A 21,818-nucleotide genomic window follows, 5' to 3' on the forward strand; every position below is an offset into this window, starting at 1 on the left:
ATCAGCCCTGGGATTTCTTTGGAAGGACTGATGCTAAAGCTGAAACTGCAATACTTTGGCCACCTCATGTGAAGATTTGACTCATTGGAAAAGACTCTGATGCGGGAGGGATTGGGGGCAGGAGGAAAAGGGGATGACACAGTATGAAATGGCTGTATGGCATCACTGACTCGATGGACATGAGTTTGGGTGAATTCTGGGAATTGGTGATGGATACGGAGGCCTGGTGTGCTGCAATTCATGAGGCCACAAAGAGTCAGACACCACTGAGTGACTGAACTGAACTCAAGTGATCCTACTCAAATTCTTCAGAAAACTGCAGAGGAAGATAAACTCCCAAATTGATTCTCTGAGGTCACTATCACCCTAATTCCAAAACCAGACAAAAATGCCACAAAGAAAGAAAACTATAGGCCAATACCGCTGATGAACATAGACGCTAAACTCTTCAACAAAATTCTAGCAAACAGAATCCAGCAACATATTAGAAAAATCATACATCATGACCAAGTGGGTTTTATTCCAGGGATGTAAGATTTCTTCAATATTTGTAAATCAATCAATGTGATATACAAAATTAATAAATTAAAATATAAAAAACATATGATTATCTCAATATATACAAAGAAAGCCTTTAAAAAAATACAAAATCCATTTATGATAAAAAACTCTCCAGAAAGCAGGCATAGAAGGAACATACCTCAACATAATAAAAGCCATATATGATAAACCCACAACAAACATTATCTTCAATGGCAAAAAATTGAAAGCATTCCCCCTAAGATCAGGAACAAGACAAGGGTGCCCACTCTCACCACTACTATTCAACATAGTTTTGAAAGTTTGAGTGACAGTAATCACAGAAGAAATGGAAATAAAAGGAATCCAGATTGAAAAAGAGGAAGTAAACTCTGTTTGCAGATGACATGATTCTCTACATAGTAAACACTAAAGACACCACCAGAAAATTACTGAGGCTAAGAAATGAATATAGTAAAGTTTCAGGATACAAAATTAATACACAGATATCCCTTGCATTCCTATACATTAACAATGAGAAAACAGAAAGAAAAATTAAAGAAACGATCCCATTCACCATTGCAATGAAAAGAATAAAATACTTAGGAGTAAGTCTACCTAAAGAAAAAAAAATACTTATATATAAAAAGCTATAAAACACTGATGAAAGATATAAAAGATGACAAAAATAGATGGAGAAATACACCATGTTCATGGATCAGAAAAATCCACATAGTGAAAATGAGTATAGTACCCAAAGCAATCTATACATTCAATGCAATCCTTATCAAGCTCCAGTGGCAATTTTCATACAACTAGAACAGATGATTTAACAACCAAAAAGTTGGCTTAAAGCTCAACATTTAGAAAACGAAGATCATGGCATCTGGTCCCATCACTTCATGGGAAATAGATGGGGAAACAGTGGAAACAGTGTCAGACTTTATTTTTCTGGGCTCCAAAATTACTGCAGATGGTGACTGCAGCCATGAAATTAAAAGACGCTTACTCCTTGGAAGGAAAGTTATGACCAACATAGATAGCATATTCAAAAGCAGAGACATTACTTTGCCAACAAAGGTTCGTCTAGTCAAGGCTATGGTTTTTCCTGTGGTGATGTATGGATGTGAGAGTTGGACTGTGAAGAAGGCTGAGCACCAAAGAATTGATGCTTTTGAACTGTGGTGCTGGAGAAGACTCTTGAGAGTCCTTTGGACTGCAAGGAGATCCAATCAGTCCATTCTGAAGGAGATCAGCCCTGGGATTTCTTTGGAAGGAATGATGCTAAAGCTGAAACTGCAATACTTTGGCCACCTCATGTGAAGAGTTGACTCATTTGAAAAGACTCTGATGCTGGGAGGGATTGGGGGCAAGAGGAGAAGGGGACGACAGAGGATGAGATGGCTGGATGGCTTCACTGACTCGATGAACGTGAGTCTCAGTGAACTCCAAGAGTTGGTGATGGACAGGGAGGCCTGGTGTGCTGCGATTCATGGGGTCGCAAAGAGTCGGACACGACTGAACGACTGATCTGATCTGATCTGATGGAAATACAAAAGAATCTCGAATAACCAAAACAATCTTAAGAAAGAAGAATGGAACTGGAGGAATCAACACGACTGACTTCAGATTATACCACAAAGCTACAGTCATCAAGACAGTATGGTACTGGCACAAGCCAGAAATATAGATCAATGGAACAAAAAGAAAGTCCAAAGATAAATCCACACACCTATGGACACCTTATCTTTGACAAAGGAGACAAAAATATAAAATGGAGAAAAGACAATCACTTTAACAAGTGGTGCTGGGAAAACTGGTCAACCACTTGTAAAATAATGAAACTAGAACACTTTCTAACTATACGCAAAAATAAACTCAAAATGGATTAAAGATCTAAATGTAAGAACAGAAGCTATAAAACTCCTACAGGAAAACTTACACAAAGCACTCTCTGACATAAATCACAGCAGATTCTCTATGACCCACCTTCCATAGTAATGGAAATAAAAGCAAAAATAAACAAATGGGACTTAATTAAACTTAAAAGCTTTTGTGCATCAAAGGAAACTGTAATAAAGGTGAAAAGACAGCCTTCAGAGTACGCGTAAATAATAGCAAGTGAAGCAACTGACAAAGAACTAATCTCAAAAGTATATAAACAACAATACCAGAAAAATAAATGATCCAATCCAAAAATAGGCCAAAAAATATACAGACATTTCTCCAAAGAAGTGATTCAGATGTCTAATAAGCACATGAAAAAATGTTCAACATTACTCATTATCAGAGAGTTGCAAATCAAAACCACAATGAGGTACCATCTCATGCTGGTCAAAATGACTGCTATCAAAAGTCTACAAACAATAAATGCTAAAGAGGGTACAGAGAAAAGTGAACCCTCTTACACTGTTGGTGGAAATGCAAACTAGTACAGCCACTTTGGAGAACAGTGTGGAGGTTTCTTAAAAAACTGAAAATAGATCTGCCATACAACCCAGCAATCCCAGTGCTAGGCACACACACTGAGGAAACCAGAATTGAAAGACACGTGTACCACAATGTTCATCATAGCACTGTGTACAATAGCTAGGACATGAAAGCAACCTAGATGCCCATTGGCAGAAAAAAATGGATAGGAAATCAGTGGTACATATACACAAAGGAATATTAGACAGGTGTTAAAAAGAACACATTTGAATCATTTCTAATGAGGTGGATGAAACTAGAACCTATTATTCAGTGATATAAGTCAGAAAGAAAAACACCAATATAGTATATTAATGAATATATATGGAATTTAGAAAGATGGTCACCACGACCCCATATGTGAGACAGCAAAAGAGACACAGATATAAAGAACAGACTTTTGGACTCTGTGGGAGAAAGCGAGGTGGGGATGATTTGAAAGAATAGCATTGAAACATGCATATTACCATATGTGAAATAGATCACCACTCTAAGTTTGATGTATGAAACAGAGCACTCAAAGCTGGTGCACTGGGACAACCCAGAGGGATGGGATAGGGAGGGAGGTGGGAGGGGGGTTCAGGATGGGGGTATACCCGTGGCTGACTCACGTCAATGTATGGCAAAAAACTAAAATATTGTAGTTAGCCTCCAATTAAAATAAATTAATTAATATTTTAAAAGTTGTTGTTCTATTGCCAAGTCATGTCCAACACTTTGTGACCCCATGGACTGCAACAGGCCAGGCTTCCCTGTCTCTTACCATCTCCCAGAGTTTGCCAAAGTTCATGTCCATTGAATTGGTGATGCCATCCAACCATCTCATCCTCTGTCACCCTCTTCTCCTTCAAGAGAAAAGGCAGTAGTTACCTACAAGGAGACTCTTACAAGTATCAACAGCTTCTGAAGAATCTATTTTTTTGGTCACAGGGGACTGGTACAACATATACAAAGAGATGAAAGGAAAAAAACTTGCACCCAAGACTACTGTATCCAGGAAAACCATATTGCAACCATAGTGTGATGTCCCTTCACACCTGTCATAATGGCTACCATGAAAAGGACAATATCAAGTGTTGTCAAAGATGTGAAGAAAAGGGAATATTTGTGCACTGTTGGTAGGGTTGTAAACAGGCAGAGTTGCTATGGAAAAGAGGATAGCGTTTCCTTTAAAAAATAAAAATAGAACTGCTGTATGATCCAGCAATTCCACTACTGGGTATTTATTCAAAGGAAACAAAAACACTAATCTAAAAAGATATATGTACTCCAATGTTCATTGCATTGAATGACCAGGATTTGCAAGCAACCTAGAAAGTCCACTGATAGGTAGATAAAGAAGATGTTTTATATATATACATGCAATATGAACTATAACCAAGCCATAAAATATGAAACATTTCCAGCAGCATATATGTGTCTAGCATGTATTATTTTAAGTGAAGTAGGTAAGATAGAAAAAGACAAATGCCACATGATTTCACTTATTTATGGAATCTAAAAATAAAACAAAATCAAAGGAAAACAGTCTCATATGGATACAAAAAAGTAATGAGTTGTTGCAAGAAAAGAGGAGGGGGTTGGCAAGGTAGATACAGGGGATTTAGAAGTACAAACTCCAGTTATGTAATAAAGAAGCCAGGGGGATGTAATATACAGCATACAGAATATGGTCAATAATATTGTAATAAATTTGATATGGACAGATTGCTACTAGACATACTGCTAGTCATTTTATAATGTATGTAAAAGTAAAATCATTTTGTAGCCCATTTGAAGCTAACATACTGTTATACATCCAACATTTCAATAAGAAATTCATTTCAAAAAGGATGAAGGGGCATACTGAACAAGTAGTAGTAGCATTGTGTTTATGGAGACAAATAGCTTGCAAGTTTCAAATATTTGTCCGTTTTAAAATCCTTTAACTTGTTCCGAGTATTCTTTTTGTTTAATTCTTATTTTAAAATCCAAAGTAATATTTGATTGTATTAATATTTTTAATTTAAAGATTATATTTGTACTTTACTCTTTGACCTCTGTACTTCATACAGAAAATACTGGATGTTCTCAACCACCTCAAATAGACCATGGAACCATTAACTCATCTAGCTCTGCAGAAGAAAGGAGAGAAATACATGAACAAAGGCTGTATGCACATGGCACGAAGTTAAGTTATACTTGTGAAGAAGGCTTCAAGATATCTGAAAATAATGTGATAATATGCCACATGGGAAAGTGGAGCTCTCCACCTCAGTGCATAGGTGAGGACACTAGGCAAACCAAACTCTGTTTTCAGTATCATTCATTAAACTAATCAATTGTCATCAAAGTCATGAGACTTGATCCTTTAGATTTCTAAATGCATCAAGTAACATCTATTTATGGGTCATTTATGTATGAAAATAAAATGTATATATTTATATGTTAAATAAAATTTGACATATAAAATTAATCATTTTTCTAATTGAAAATTTGTTTCTTCTATATAGAATCACTGTTCAATCTGGCAATTATTTTGTATTAACACTGGATGTGCACTAAAATTAAACCTAACTATTCATATTAGTAAACCTTTTTATATTCCTATCAAGTTTCAAAAATATGTCGTATGTCTTCCCTAAAATATCCCTTTTAATTTTATACAATATATAGTACTTTTCCTGAGTTGATGTTTGGAGTCTCAATGTGTTTTTCTTTTATTACTCATGATTGATTAGAGAGCACTGATGGTTTCTGTCATATATTGATAATTTCTGTTTCAAGTTCTTGCTCAAGTGGACACACACCAGAATGGTGATTTTAGGAAAAATTTGTGCACTTTGCTCCCATATCATGGAGGTTCCTGTATAATTATTTATTATTTTCAAGTAAAATTACCAAATATATTGACCAGTTCAGTTCAGTTCAGTCACTCAGTCATGTCCGACTCTTTGTGACCCCAAGAATTGCAGCACACCTGGCCTCCCTGTCCATCAGCAACTCCTGGAGTTCTCTCAGACTCATGTCCATCGAGTCAGTGATGCCATCCAGCCATCTCATCCCCTGTTGTCCCCTTCTCCTCTTTCCCCCAATCCCTCCCAGCATCAGGGTCTTTTCCAATGAGTCAACTCTTTACATGAGGTGGCCAAAGTACTGGAGTTTCAGCTTTAGCATCATTCCTTCCAAAGAACACCCAAAACTGATCTCCTTTAGAATGACTGGTTGGATCTCCTTGCAGTCCAAGGGACTCTCAAGAGTCTTCTCCAACACCATAGTTCAAAAGCATCAATTCTTTGGTGCTCAGCCTTCTTCACAGTCCAACTCTCACATCATACATGACCACTGGAAAAACTATAGCCGTGACTAGACGGAACTTTGTTGGCAAAGTCATGTCTCTGCTTTTGAATAGGCTGTTGACCAGTACATCAAGTTAAATTTCAAAATTAGCAAAACATGAAATCAATTTTTTTTCATTTCTTCCCAGGAATTCCTTGTGGAATTCCACCTTATATTCTGAATGGTGTTGTATCTCACAATAAAGACAGTTACCAATATGGAGAAGAAGTTACTTACAAATGTGATGAAGGATTTGGAACTGATGGACCTGCATCTATAAGATGTTTAGGAGGGGAATGGTCTTGTTCACAAGATTGTATAAGTATAGTGTTTTCCCTTTTATTCTTAAGCTGACAAATATCTTTTAATTCAAAGCAAAAATGGCACAAATATGAAACTAAACAGTGATTCTATAATTTAACAAGGTATCTATGGAAAGTTCTAAATTCTGGTAGAGAATTAATAACCCTAGAAATAATAAAGTGAAGTCTGTCAGTCGTGTCCAACACTTTGTGACTCCATGGACTGTAGCCTAACAAGCTCCTCGGTCCATGGAATTCTCCATGCAAGAATACTGGAGTGGGTTGCCATTTCTGTCTCCAGGGGATCTTCCCGACCCAGGGATCGAACTCAGGTCTCCTGCATTGTAGGCAGACGCTTTACCATCTGAGCTACCAGAGAAAGTTTGATTTGTTGTTGCAGTTAATTATTCAGTCATTTCTGGCTCTTTGCAACCTCATGGACTGTAGGAAGCCAGGTGTCCCTGTCCTTCACTGTCTCCTGGCATTTGCTTAAACTCATGTCCATTGATCTGGTGATGCCACTCAACCATCTCATCCTTTGCAATCCCCTTCTCCTCCTATCCTCAATCTTTCCCAGCATTAGGGCCTTTTCCAATGAGTTGGCTCTTTGTATCAGGTGACTTCCCTGATGGCTCAAATGGTAAAGCATCTACCTACAATGTGGGGGACCTGGGTTCAATCCCTGGGTTGGGAAGATCCTCTGGGGAAGGAAATGGCAACCCACTCCAGTACTCTTGCTGGAAAATCCCATGGACGGAGGAGCCTGGTAAGCTACAGTCCGTGGGGTCTCAAAGAGTCGGACACGACTGAGCGACTTCACTCAGTTTCACTTTCACTTTCATCAGGTGACCAAAGTATTGGAGCTTCAGCTTCAGCATCAGTCCTTCCAATGAATATTCAGGATAGATTTCTTTTAGGGTTGACTGGCTTGATCTTGAAGTGCAAGGGACTCTCAAGACTCTTCTCCAGCACCACAGTTCAAAAGTATCAATTTTTTGGCACTCAGGCTTCTTTATTGTCCAACTCTCAAATTCGTCCATGACTACTGGAAAAGTCATAGCTTTGACTAGGTGGACTTTTGTGGCAAAGTGATGGCTCTGCTTTTTAATACGCTCTCGAGGTTTGTTATAGCTTTTCTTCCAGGGAGCAAGCACCGTTTAATTTCATGGCTGCAGTCACAAACTGCAGTGATTTTAGAACCCAAGAAAATGAAGTCTGTCACTGTTTTCATTTTTTCCCCATCTATTTGCCATGCAGTGATGGGACCAGGTGCCATGATCTCCATTTTCTGAATGTTGAGTTCTAAGCCAGCATTTTCAGTCTTTTCTTTCACCTTCACCAAGAGCCCCTTTAGTTCCTCTTTACTTTCTGCCCTTAAGGTGGTGTCATCTGAGGCATAGTTGAGGTTATTGGTATTTCTCCTGGCAATCTTGATGCCACCTTGAGCTTCATCCAGCCAGGTATTTTGCATGATATATGCTGCATATAAGTTAAATAAGCAGGATGACAATATACACCCTTAAAGTACTCTTTTTCCAATTTTGACCCAGTCAATTGTCCATGTACAGATCTAACTGATACTTCTTCACCCACATAGAGTTTTCTCAGGAGGAAGGTAAGGTGGTCTGGTATTCCCATCTCTTCAAGAATTTTCCACAGTTTGTTGTGATCCACACAATCAAGGGCTTTAGCATAGTCAATGAAGCAGAAGTAGATGTGTTTCTGGAATTCCCTTGCTTTTTCTGTGATCCAATGGAGGTTGGCAGTTTGATAACACTAACTAAATTATCTCAGTTTCACATCATTTAAGGTGCAGTTTGAACATCCTCTGATATACATCACAGATTTCAGGTCTCTGTTCTGGTACTATGGCTGAACTCTGCTCTTATCACTACCCAATTTGCTGTTTTTTTTAATCAATCATTTCTTTGTAATATGAAATTTTCTAAGACATTTAACATAATGCAAGGTAACATATTTTGATAAGGCAAAAATAGAAACATTCATAATTTAGATGAGCTGTCATGTGAGAAGAGAATTTAAATTTGAGAAGTATGGAGCTCTACATCTTAGAAAGTCACCATTCCCATGTTGTTTTTTTGATAATATAGAGACAGTCAATGTGACTAAATCAAGATTTCCGACACTTGTCTCTAGGTATAAGAGAAATGCTGTAAATATTCATTGGTTTGATATGTAACTATTTATTTTCTGGAATATAATCAACGGTGGCTATGAATCTTTAAGGATGTACTAAACAAATGCATATTCTTTTTTATTTCAGGCACAAATTGTGTTAACTTGCCCACCTTTGAGGATGCTGTACTCATAGATAGGGAGAAGGATTTCTATAGGTCAGGAGAACAAGTGGCTTTTAAGTGTCTATCATATTATCAGTTGGATGGACCTAATACTATACAGTGTATTAAGAGCAAATGGATAGGAAGGCCAGCATGTAGAGGTACTTTGGTAAACTTTTAAGATTTATATAAGTATCTGAAGTAATATAATGTAGAAAATTGCCTCCACTATCATTAAATGGACATAGATTACTTTTAGGCCAGGTCAAAAGCAGTTTGTGCCTAAACATAAAAAGAGATGGACTTGTGTTCAAAGTGTTTGGTGTTGTAGCCTGATAGTTCTTAAAGCACAGTCCTGGCAGAGCATTCTCAGCACATTCTGTAAACTGTTAGATATACAAGTAGATTCACAGGCTCACTCAGACTTGTTGAATCTAAACCTCTGGGGCTGCAACTCTGATAATGTCTTGATGATTCCCAAGGAATTCTGTGTATATTTCAGTTTAGGACCCATGGCTACAGCCTCTTGTAGTTACAGCTTCTTCATCCCCTGAATCATATGAGGAATGCACATAATAGATGGTGGTGTCCTTAGCATTTGCCCCAAAATATCATTAAAATATAGTTTTCTAAATTTACACTTTATTTTTCTATTATTTTTCCAGATCTTCTGTTCAAATCTTTAATTAATCATCTTCTCCTTGCAACTATAGTATTCTTCAGAGTGTGTTAATTCTTGATCAAGTCCCTAAAGAAGAACCTACTGTGTTTATTTTCTGTAAGGCCCTAAAGTTATATTTCATAAACAGGATGAATGTAAACCAAATCTTGATGTCAAATGATATTTTTATTATGTTTTGCTTATTGTTGATAAATTCATTTTGAATTTATATACGTTATAGTTTTTTTTTACTAACCTCAAAAAGAGATTTCCAGGAAAACTCTTCTTTTCAGTGCCCTAAAAATTGTGTATCACTTTTCTAGTGAAGTATAGGGGAGAGAATTAAGGTACAGAAGTTTAATTCATGCTGAAAAATATTGCTTTATTTCCTTTCCCTTAACCTTACTTATAAACTGATGACAATTAGCAGTCTTTCATGACAGATTAACTGTTGAATCAAGACAACCATGGAATATATTTGACATCCTATTTCCTCCTTGCTGTTCATGATAATCATTATATTAGAGATACTTTTTTATCTTTCTATTCAGATGTTTCCTGTGTGAATCCACCTCAAGTGGAAAACGCTATTATACACAATCAGAAGTCTAGATATCAGAGTGGTGAGAGAGCACGTTACGAATGCATTGGGAATTATGACCTTTTTGGAGAGATAGAAGTCATATGTTTGAATGGAATTTGGACAGAACCACCTCAGTGTAAAGGTAGAGTATCTTACTCACCCTGTCCACCCAATTTAGAGAATATAATAACAAGATATATTGAATCAAAATTAGGATGAAGTAGCCTTTCTGGAATAATTTTTAGTTGCAAAAAAAAAAAAATGGTGCTGAAAACCCAGTTCTTTTGTGGTCTTAATATGTAGTCTAACATGTTTATTGTATGACAGCGTTGACCAGATTTGAGCAGTTGGAATCATGGGACATTTCCTGTCTTAAATCATTAAGATAGTCAGTTGTTTTCTGAAGATAAGTGTGTAAAAGATACCATAGTTACATTTAACAGCCCAAGAAATTCCACTTTGAGACATGGAATAAGCAGCTGATCACAAAATCTGACATAGATGTGGGCAGCTGTACCTATGGATCATATTTAAAGAAAGGTTGCTAGCTGAGTTCCAGCAGAGCTATTTAAAATCCTACAGGATGATGCTACAAAAGTGCTACACTCATTACATCAGCAAATTTGGGAAACCCAGCAGTAGTCACAGGAGTGGAAAAGGTCAATCCTCACCAATTCCCAAGAAGGGCAGTACTAAAAAATGTTCAGATCACCAGACAGTTGCAGTCATCTCCCATGCTAGTAAGGTTATGTTCAAAATCCTCAAGTTAAGCTTGATTTGAATAGCTGATTAATTGGAAAAGACCCTAAACTGGGAAAGGTTGAAGGCAGACAGAGAAGAGGGTGACAGAAGGTGAGCTATTTGGGTGACATCACCGATTCAATGGACATGAACTTAGGCAACTCTGGGAGAGGTCAGGGACCTGGAAACCTGGCATGAGCAGTCCATGGGGTCACAAAGTAGTAGACATGACTTGGTGACTGAACAATAACTAGCTGAACTCATTCAGGAAATGAGTGTACACATAAAAATAAAGAGTCTGAACTTGGTACTGGGACACTTCAGTGTTTAGAGATAAGCCAGGATGGGAATCAAAACCAAGAAGTACATTCAGTTCAGTTCAGTTCAATCGCTCAGTCATGTCCGACTCTTTGAGACCCCATGAATCACAGCACGCCAGGCCTCCCTGTCCATCACCAACTCCCAGAGTTCACTCAAACTCATGTCCATCGAGTCAGCGATGCCATCCAGCCATCTCATCCTCTGTCATCCCCTTCTCCTCCTGCCCCCCATCCCTCCCAGCATCAGGGTCTTTTCCAATGAGTCAACTCTTTGCATGAGGTGGCCAAAGTATTGGAGTTTCAGCTTCAGCATCAGTCCTTCCAATGAACACCCAGAACTGATTTTCTTTAAGATGGACTGGTTGGATCTCCTTGCAGTCCAAGGGACTCACAAGAGTCTTCTCCAACACCACAGTTCAAAAGCATCAATTCTTTGGCACTCAGATTTCTTCACAGTCCAACTCTCACATCCATACATGACCACTGGAAAAAACATAGTCTTGACTAGATGGACTTTTATTGGCAAAGTAATATCTCTGCCTTTCAATATACTATCTAGGTTGGTCATAACTTTCCTTCCAAGGAGTAAGTGTCTTTTAATTTAACGGCTGCAATCACCATCTGCAGTGATTTGAGAGCCCCCTAAAATAAAGTCTGACACTGTTTCCACTATGTCCCCATCTATTGCAATGAAGTGGTGGGACCAGATGCCATGATCTTCGTTTTCTGAATATTGAGTTTTAAGCCAACTTTTTCACTCTCCTCTTTCACTTTCTCAAGAGGCTTTTTAGTTCCTCTTCACTTTCTGCCATAAGAATGGTGTCATCTGCCTATCTGATGTGATTGATATTTCTCCCATCAATCTTCATTCCAGCTTGTGCTTCTTCCAGCCCAGCAGTTCTCATGATGTACTCTGCATATAAGTTAAATAAGCAAGGTGACAATATACAGCCTTTTCTTATTTGAAACCAGTCTGTTGTTCCATGTACATTACCACTTCTAATTTTTCAAGTTAACTTTTTCCTGGTGTGTAATTTTTGCAATCTCCACTTGAACATGTTTTCATGTTTGAAGATACTTTTTTTTTAGACAACATACAGCTGATTCTTGTTTAGGTGTCTACCCTGCCATTTTCAGGTTTTTAATTGATGTATTTAGGACCATTTATATTTACAGTGACTTATTAACTATTAAGGACAGTCTGCCATTTTCTTCTTTGTTTTGTGTGTGTTTCCTTCAATTCTCAACGTTTTTCTTTTCTTGACTTCCTTGGGGATTTTTGAACATTGTAAAATAATTTGACTTGGATCTGCATTGTTTTTGAGTATATGTCTTTGCATGGTTTTCTTAGTCTCTCTAGGTATTAAGATACACATATGTAGTTTATCCGGAGAAGGCAATGGCACCCCACTCCAGTACTCTTGCCTGGAAAATCCCAGGGACTGGGGAGCCTGGGGGGCTGCCGTCTTTGGGGTCACACAAAGTCGGATACGATTGAAGTGACTTAGAAGCAGCAGGCAGTTTATCACTCCCTACTGTTGCTGACATTTTACCACCTCAGATAAAATGTGGAATGCTTACTTCCATTTAGATTTATTAGTTCTCTCCACATTTTTAACATAAATGTCTGTAGTACCCTCTCTATGTACATTGAGCACCATATCAGATGACAATTTTGCACAACTGTAATAAAATCAACAGGGAAATCATACTCTTATTATATTTAACCTTAAAAAAAAATATCAGGCTGGAAAAAGCACAAGCTGGAATCAAGATTGCCAGGAAAAATGCCAATAACCTCAGATACACAGATGACATCACACTAATGGCAGAAAGCAAAGAGGAACAAAAGAGCCTCTTGATAATGGTGAAAGAGGAGATTGAAAAAGCTAGCTTAAAACCACATTCAAAAAACGAAGATCATGGTAATGGGATCCATCACTGTACATCAAAAATGGGGGAAAATGGACACAGTGACAGACTTCATTCTTTTCAGCTTCACAATCACTGTAGATGCTGACTGCAGCCATGAAATTAAGACTCCTTGGAAGTAAAGCTATGAAAACCTCGACAGCATGGTAAGAAGCAGAGACATCACTTTACCAACAAAGGTTCATATTGTCAAAGTTATGCTTTTTCAAACAGTCATGTATGGATGTGAATGTTTGACCACAAAGAAGGCTGAGTACCAAAGAACTGATTTTTTGAACTGTGGTGCTGGAAAAGACTCTGGAGAGTCCCTTAGACTGCAAGGAGATCAAGCCAGTGAATCCTAAAAGAAATCAGTCCTGAATATTCATTGGAAAGACTTATGCTGAAGCTGAAGCTCCAGTATTTTGGCCACCTGATGAGAAGAGCTGACTCATTGGAAAATAACCTGATATTGGAAAAGATTAAGCACAGAGGAAAAGGGACATCAGGGGATGAGATGGTTGGATGGCATGATCGACAGAATGGACATGACTTTGAGCAAATTCTGGGAGTTAATGAAGGACCGGGAAGCTGGGCTTTCTACAATCCATGGGGTTGCAAAGAGTCAGAAACAATTGAGCGACTGAACAACACAACAGGAACTGATTATGATGTATCTTGACATTAAGTTTTTTGGCTCCATCCCATTTGGAATTCACTGAGCAGTTTTAGTATGTAATTGTTGTTTTTGGTTAGTCACTAAGTCATATGCCGTATTGGAGAAATTATCAGCCATTATTTTAAAAAAAAGTTTTGGAGTGTATTTCCTATGCAATATAGTGTTAGTTTCACTGTAATCAAAATGAATGTACATTTACACGTACATATACACATTTCCCCATTCTTTTGGATTTCCTTTCCATTTAGACCATCAGAAAATGATCGCATAGGGAAGTCAGCCATTATTATTATTTTTTTTATCGCTTATTCTTTATTTTCAACTTCATGTTCAACCTTCTTTGCTATCCTCCCACAGGTCCTTGAAGCTATGTCTGTTTTTTTTTTTTTTTTTTCGTCTATTTTCAAGGTTAGTTAATATTCAAACTTATTGATCATTCTGCCATCCGCAAAATATTATCAATCCAAGTGGTTTTCTAATAATCTATTTTCTAGTTCTACCAATTGGACTAGATATTTAAAAACCATCATCCAATGATTTCAATATCTGTGTCATCTCAGTGTTGTCTTCTGTTGATTGCTATTTCTCTTTTGAGGTTTACCTGGTCTTTGGTCTGATAAATGATTTTCAACTGTATTCAGACACTTGAGTTTTATATCTTGGGACTAAGGATGTTTTTGGACTCCTTCATTAATCGGGCCTCCATAACTGCCATGGAGGGTGCAAGTCCAAGGTTCTCACTTGGCCTCCTCTGACACCAGGAGAAAGGGCAGAGGTTTCTTCTTCGCTCATTCAGTTCAGTTCAGTTCAGTTGCTCAGTCATGTCCAACTCTTTGCGACAACATGAATTGCAGCACGCCAGGCCTCCCTGTCCATCACCAATTCTGGGAGTTCACTCAAACTTATGTCCATCGAGTCGGTGATGCCATCCAGCCATCTCATTCTCTGTCGTCCCCTTCTCCTCCTGCCCCTAGTCCCTCCCAGCATCAGGGTCTTTTCCAATGAGTCAGCTCTTCGCATGAGGTGGCCAAAGTATTGGAGTTTCAGCTTCAACATCAGTCCTTCCAATGAACACCCAGGACTGATCTCCATTAGGATGGACTCTTTGGACCTCCTTGCAGTCCAAGGGACTCTCAAGAGTTTGCTCATTATGTGGGTGGAAATGTGAGCTGCTTACTTGGACCCTGTAGATCAAGGCATGGAAAGAATTGGTCTGAGGTTTCTGCCATTGTGTGTCTAGACTAAATTAGTCCAGTTCAGTCGCTTGGTCATGTCTGACTCATTGCACCTCCATGGAATGAAGAACACCAGGATTTCCCATCCATCACCAACTCCCAGAGCTTAACTAACCTCATGTCCATCCAGCCAGTGATGCCATCCTACCATCTCATCCTCTGTTATCCCCTTAGCCTTCCACCTTCAATCTTTCCCAGTGTCAGGGTTTTCTCTAAAGAGTCAGTTCTTTTCATCTGCTGGCCAAAATATTGGAGTTTCAGGTTCATCATCAGTCCTTCCAATAAATATTCAGGACTGATTTCCTTTAGGATTGACTGGTTTGATCTCCTTGCATTCCAAGGGACTCTCAAGAGTTTTCTTCAACACCACAGTTCAAAAGCATCAATTTTTCGGTGCTCAGCTTCCTTTATAGTCCAACTCTCACATGATGACTGAAAAATTCATAGCTTTCACTGGGTGGAATTTTGTTGGCAGACTAATGTCTCTGCTTTTTGATATGCTGTCTAGGTAGGTCATAACTTTTTTCTGAGGAGCAAGTGTCTTTTAATTTCATGGCTGCAGTCACCATCTGCAGTGATTTTGGAGCCCCCAAAATAAAGTCTCTCACTGTTTCCATTGTTTCACCATCTGTTTGCTATGAAGTGATGGGACCGGATGCCATGATTTAGTTCTCTGAATGTTGATTTTTAAGCTAACTTTTCCACTCTCCTCTTTCACTTTCATTAGGAGACTCTTTAGCTCTTCTTCACTTTCTGCAATACGGGTGGTGCCATCTGCACGTTTGACGTTGTTGATATTTCTCCTGACAATATTGATTCCAGCTTGTGCTTCATCTGGCTTGGAATTTTGCATGACGTACTCTGCATAGAAGTTAAGTAAGCAGGTGACAGTATACAGACTTGATGTGCTCCTTTCCTGATTTGGAACCAGTTTTTCTTCCATGTCTGATTCTAACTGTGGCTTCTTGACCTGCATACAGATTTCTCAAGAGGCAGGTCAGGTGTTGCTGCTGCTGCTGCTGCTAAGTCGCTTCAGTCGTGTCCGACTCTGTGCGACCCCATAGACGGCAGCCCACCAGGCTTCCCCGTCCCTGAGATTCTCCAGGCAGGAACACTAGAGTGGGTTGCCATTTCCTTCTACAAAGCATGAAAGTGAAAAAATAAAGTGAAGTCGCTCAGTTGTGTCCGACTCCTAGCGACCCCATGGACTGCAGCCCATCAGGCCCCTCTGTCCATGGGATTTTCCAGGCAAGAGTGTTGGAGTGGGCTGCCATTGCATTCTCCACAGGTCAGGTGTTACCATCTATTTAATTTCCACAGTTTGTTGTGATCAACACAGTCAAAGGTTTTGGTGTAGTCAATAAAACAGAAGTGGATTTTTTTGTGGACCTCTCATGCTTTTTTGATGATTCAACGGATGTTGGCAATTTGATCTCTGGTTTCTCTGCCTTTTCTGAATCCAGTTTGAATATCAGGAATTTCATGGGTCACGTGGTGTTGAAGCCTAGCATGGAGAAGTTTGAGCATTACTTTACCAGCGTGTGAGATGAATGCAATTGTATGATAGTTGGAACATTCTTTGGGATTGCCTTTCTTTGGGATTGGAATGAAAATTGACATTTTGCAGGCCTTTGTTCCCTGCTGAATTTGCTGGCATATTGAGTGCAGCACTTAAAGGGCATCATCTTTAGGATTTGAAATAGCTCAACTGGAATACCATCACCTCCACTAGCTTTGTTCACAGTGATGCTTCCTAAGGCCTACTTGACTTTTGTATTTTAGGATGTCTGGCTCTAGGTGGGTGATCACACCTTTGGGGTTATCTGGATCATGAAGATCCTTTTTGTATAGTTCTTCTGTGTATTCTTGCCACCTCTTCTTAGTATCTTCTACTTCTGTTAGGTACATACCATTTTTGTCCTTTATAGTGCCCATCATTGCATGAAATGTCCTTGGTATCTCTAAATTTCTTGAAGAGATCTCCAGTCTTTCCCATTCTATTATTTCCCTCTATTTCTTTGCACTGATCACTGAGGAAGGCTTTCTTATCTCTCCTTGTTACTATTTGGAACACTGCATTCAAATCATTTTATCTTTCTTTTTCTCTTTTGCCTTTAACATCTCTTCTTTTCTCAGCTATTTGTAATGCCTCTTGAGGCAACCATTTTGCCTTTTTTATGTTTCTTTTTATTGGGGATGATTTTGATCCCTTCACCCTGTACAAAGTCAGGAACCACTGTCCATAGATTCTCAGGCATTCTGTCTTATCAAATCCCTTGAATCTATTTGTCTCTTCAACTCTAATTGTAAGGGATTTGATTTAGGTCATGCCTGAATGTCTAGTGGTTTTCACATCTTTCTTCAATTTAAGTATGAATTTGGCAACAAGGAGTTTATGATCTGAGCCACAGTCAGGTCCCAGTCTTGTTTTGGCTGACTGTATAGAGCTTCTCTACCTTTGGCTGAAAAGAATATCATCAATCTGACTTTGGTATTGCCATGTGTAAAGTTTTCCATGGACATTTGGTGATGTCCATGTGTAGAGTTTTCACTTGTATTATTGGAAGAGGATGTTTGCTATGACCAGTGTGTTCTCTTGGCAAAACTCTGTTACTCTTTGCCCTGCTTCATTTTGTACTCTTAACGCCAAACTTGCCTGTTAGTCCAGGTATCTCGACCTCCCACTTTTGCATTCCAGTCCAATATAATGAAAAGGACATCTTTTTGCTTGTTAGTTCTAGAAGTCCTTGTACATCTTCAGAAAACCATTCCACTTCAGATTCTTTAGCATTACTATCCAGGGCATATACTTAGATTACTGTGCTTGTCAATGGTTTGGCTTGGAAATGAACATCAATCATTATGTCATAATTGAGATTGCATGCAAGCACTGCATTTCAGACTGTTTTGTTGACTATGATGGCTATTCCAATTCTCAGGGATTCTTGCTCAAAGTAGTAGATATACTGGTCACCTGAATCAGATTCACCCATTCAAGTCCATTTCACTTTGCTGATTTTTAAAATGCCGATGTTCACTCTTGTCATCTCCTGTTTGACCACTTCCAATTTGCCTTGATTCATGGACCTAATATTCCAGGTCCTTATGCAATAGTGCTCTTTACAGCATCAGACTTTACTTCGATCACCAGTCACATCCACAATTGGATGTTATTTTTGCTTTTTCTTCATCTCTTCTTTCTTTCTGCAATTATTTCTCTGCTGATCTACATACTGGGCACCTCCCCACCTGTGGAGTTCATCTTTCAGTGTCATATCTTTTTGCCTTTTCATACTGTTCATGGGGTGCCCAAGGCAAGAATACTGAAGTGGTTTGGCATTCCCTTCTCTAGTGGCCCACATTTTGTCAGAATCCTCTGCCATGACCCATCCAATTTGAAGGCCTTATACAGCATGGCTCAGAGTTTCATGGAGTTCTACAAGGCTGTTGTCCATGTGATCAGATTGGTTAGTTTTCTGTGACTGTGGTTTTCATTCTGTCTGCCCTTTGATGGTTGAGGATAACAGGCTTATGGAAGCTTCCTGATGAGAGAGACTGACAGGGTAAAACTGGGTCTTGGTCTGATGGAAGGGGTCATGCTCAGTAAATCTTTAGTTCAATTTTCTCTTGATTGGTGGAGTCATGTTCTCTCCCTGTCTTTTGACCTGTGGCCAAACAGTAGTGGAGATAAGGAAGATACTGGTGACCTCCTTCAACAGGTCTTATGCATGCACTGCTGCACTCAATGCCCCCAAACCTGCAGCAGGCCACCGCTAACCCATGCCTCTGCTGAGGACTCCTGGACACTGATGAGCAAGTCTGGGTCAGTCTCTTGTGGGGTCACTGCTTCTTTCTCCTGGGTTCTTTTGTGCACAAGGCTTTGTTTGTGCCCTCTAAGAAACTGTTTCTGCAGTCCTGTGTAGGTTCTGGCGGCTCTGTTGTGGGGTTAATTGCAGCCTCCTCCAAGAGGGCTTATGCAATACCCAGGTCTACTGCACCCAGAGCCCCTGCCGCTGTAGCAGTGCACTGCTCACCCATACTTCTGCAGGAGACACTCAGACACAATTCTGGCTTAGCCTCTGTGGGGTCTCTGGGTCCTGGTGCACACAAGAACTTAGTGTACACACTTAGTGTAGTATTTCTAGACTAATTCAGTATTGTGAAAACTGTATCTTGCTAGGCTACTCTTTTCCGGGCCTTTTCTTAAAGAGATCAACTGCTTCATGAGACTTTTTTTTCTTTCTGAACTTGTATTATTTCTGGGTTGCTGTCTCTGTGGCCCACTCAAGGTACATAGAAGGCAAAATGAAAACCCCAAAGACTCTCTTCAGTGTAACTCTTTGAATCCCAAGGTCCCTAAGCAGATTGACTTACTACTTTTTTCACAGTCTCCTGTGTTGGTTTTTATAATATGCTCAGGTCCTTTATTTGGCAGAAGGAATACCTAGCAGATGCTATAAGCACAAATATTTTTACCTCATCTTGTCCAGAAATGGAAGCCAAAGTTTCCTTTCACAGACATTACAACATGTTGTATAAAAAGGTAATTTTTTTTTTTATCTTAGCTATCCATCTTTCCTGCATATACTCTGAAAGAAAACATGTTTGAACATCAGGACACTGCAAAAGCAGACATATTTGTTAAAGTACTATATGTGCTTCCATGGTGGTAAAATAAGGTCTTAAAATGTGTATTTCTGATTCAGTGATTAAAATTCCTTCAATAAATCATTTCTGTCATCAGAAATCTTAAGTTTTGGTATGACATATTTGGCTGCATTTTTATTTTATTTGTTTAAAACTGTAGGAGTTGTCTTTGAATAAAGCAAACGCCATTATTTTTAGTCTCTCAAGGAAAATGTGGGCCTCCTCCACCAATAGACAACGGAGACATTACCTCACTCCTGCAATCAGTATATCCTCCAGGATCGATTGTTGAGTACCAGTGTCAGGCCTACTATGAACTTCGGGGAAACAGAAACGTAGTATGTCGGAATGGAGAGTGGTCAGAACCACCAAAATGCTTAGGTAAATGCTTTAAACTTCTCTTGGATCCTGGGATAATCCTTGTACACAGCATAATGTTTAACTGTTTATAATAGAGTTTTTATGGATTAAATAACAACCAGTTAATGCTTGCACACCAAGGATTAATCTCTGTATATAGAAATAAAGTTAGAAAATTTCATGTTCAAGCAACAAATGGCTCCTTTATGAAAGCTCTTCATATGATAACTGACATTATGAATCTTATAACATTTAATGATTACACTAAACAAAGTATCTCATTCTTATAACATTAATTTTTTAAATATGATGAGACCTACATCATACATTTTCAGTGTATTGGTTTAGAAAAGGTTTGAGGAAGAATTTTTGGACCAAAGTTCTTGAAACCCTGAAATTCTGTTGAAAGTATTTGCATATTACTCAAAGGTTCATGTTTATTTTCTTTAATTTTAGAGGCATGTCTAATTTCAGAAGAAACAATGAGAAAACATCACATACAGTTAAGATGGAAACACGATAAAAAAATTTACTCTAAAACAGAGGATACTATTGAATTTATGTGTCAATATGGTTATCGTCAACTGACACCAAAACATACATTTCGAGCAACTTGTCGGGAAGGAAAGGTGGTGTATCCTCAATGTGGATAAAACATTGACTAAATGCAGTTGTAAAACTGAAATATGTACATGTATTCAGATTTTTCCTTATTAATTCAATTCTGTGTATTTTCTGAAGTATTTTTTAACTCATCTTGAATCATAAATCAGGTTTGTATTAAATATTATGGGGACAATGTAATTGAGAGATGGGTCCAATGAATCACTTCTTAAAAGTACCTCATTAAACTTGGCAAATCAAAATGTTATGTGTCCTGTTCATGAAACATTTACAGCAAGAAATTAGAGTCAATCAATTTCGTGCCTCCTTCCACCCATCAGTTTCCTAAACTTCTTAAAGCTTTCTCCATTGCTTCTGAGGGTTTCTGAAACTCTGTTTTAGAAAACATGGGAAAAAAGTGTGGAAAGAAATGGAAAACAGTCAAAATATTGATAATATAACTTATTAAACATATAAAAGCAAACTATGTCATACTTATTTCAGCAATTAAATATAAGTAATTTATCTTATTTTGATCATCTATCAATAGATGAATAAACCAAAAATGATGAAATACATAATAATTTCTGTTCAATTCAGTCAAACAGTCGTGTCCAACTCTTTGTGACCCCATGCACTGCAGCACTCCAGGCCTCCCTGTCCATCAGCAACTCCCAGAGCTTATTCAAAATCATGTCCATTGAGTCAGTGATACCATCCAACCATCTCATCCTCTGTTGTCCCCTTCTCCTCCCTCCTTCAATCTTTCTTTGCATCAGGTTCTTTTCAAAGGAGTCAGCTCTTCACATCAGGTGGCCAATATATTGGAATTTCAGCTTCAGCATCAGTCCTCCCAATGAACATTCGGGACTGATTTACCTTGGCCTGGACTGATTGGATCTCATAATATTTTACAAGATGCTTATGAAGTACACATAATTCAAACAAAGAACAATGAGAATCATATTGCATAACTACTATAACATGGCATATATGTGATTAAAAAATTGAACATTAAATACACACAGATAAGACACTCTGCTTTAAACACTGAATAAATTTTTATAGAAAAATATTGGCAAGAAATGTAAGATACTATTTAGTATAGCTAGAGTTGAATTCACAGATCAGATCAGATCAGTTGCTCAGTCGTGTCCGACTCTTTGCGAT

General features: G+C 38.4%; 1 protein-coding gene across 1 annotated transcript in view; it reads left to right on the plus strand.

Moving 5' to 3' along the window:
- LOC104985400 (complement factor H-like) overlaps positions 1-21,250 on the plus strand; it is a gene marked incomplete at its 5' end in the record, with an annotated part of 33,186 nt that extends 11,936 nt beyond the window's left edge. Inside the window, 6 exons of the mRNA XM_010835555.1 lie at positions 5,043-5,252; positions 6,455-6,628; positions 8,893-9,069; positions 10,121-10,294; positions 19,884-20,066; positions 20,502-21,250. Coding sequence (XP_010833857.1) covers positions 5,043-5,252; positions 6,455-6,628; positions 8,893-9,069; positions 10,121-10,294; positions 19,884-20,066; positions 20,502-20,698 — 1,115 coding nt within the window. The remainder of the gene's footprint in view (positions 1-5,042; positions 5,253-6,454; positions 6,629-8,892; positions 9,070-10,120; positions 10,295-19,883; positions 20,067-20,501) is intronic.
- Between the last annotated feature and the right edge of the window lie 568 nt (positions 21,251-21,818).

Source organism: Bison bison, unplaced genomic scaffold (assembly GCF_000754665.1).
Source record: "Bison bison bison isolate TAMUID 2011002044 unplaced genomic scaffold, Bison_UMD1.0 scf7180017845550, whole genome shotgun sequence".
NCBI classification, from domain to species: Eukaryota; Metazoa; Chordata; class Mammalia; order Artiodactyla; family Bovidae; genus Bison; species Bison bison.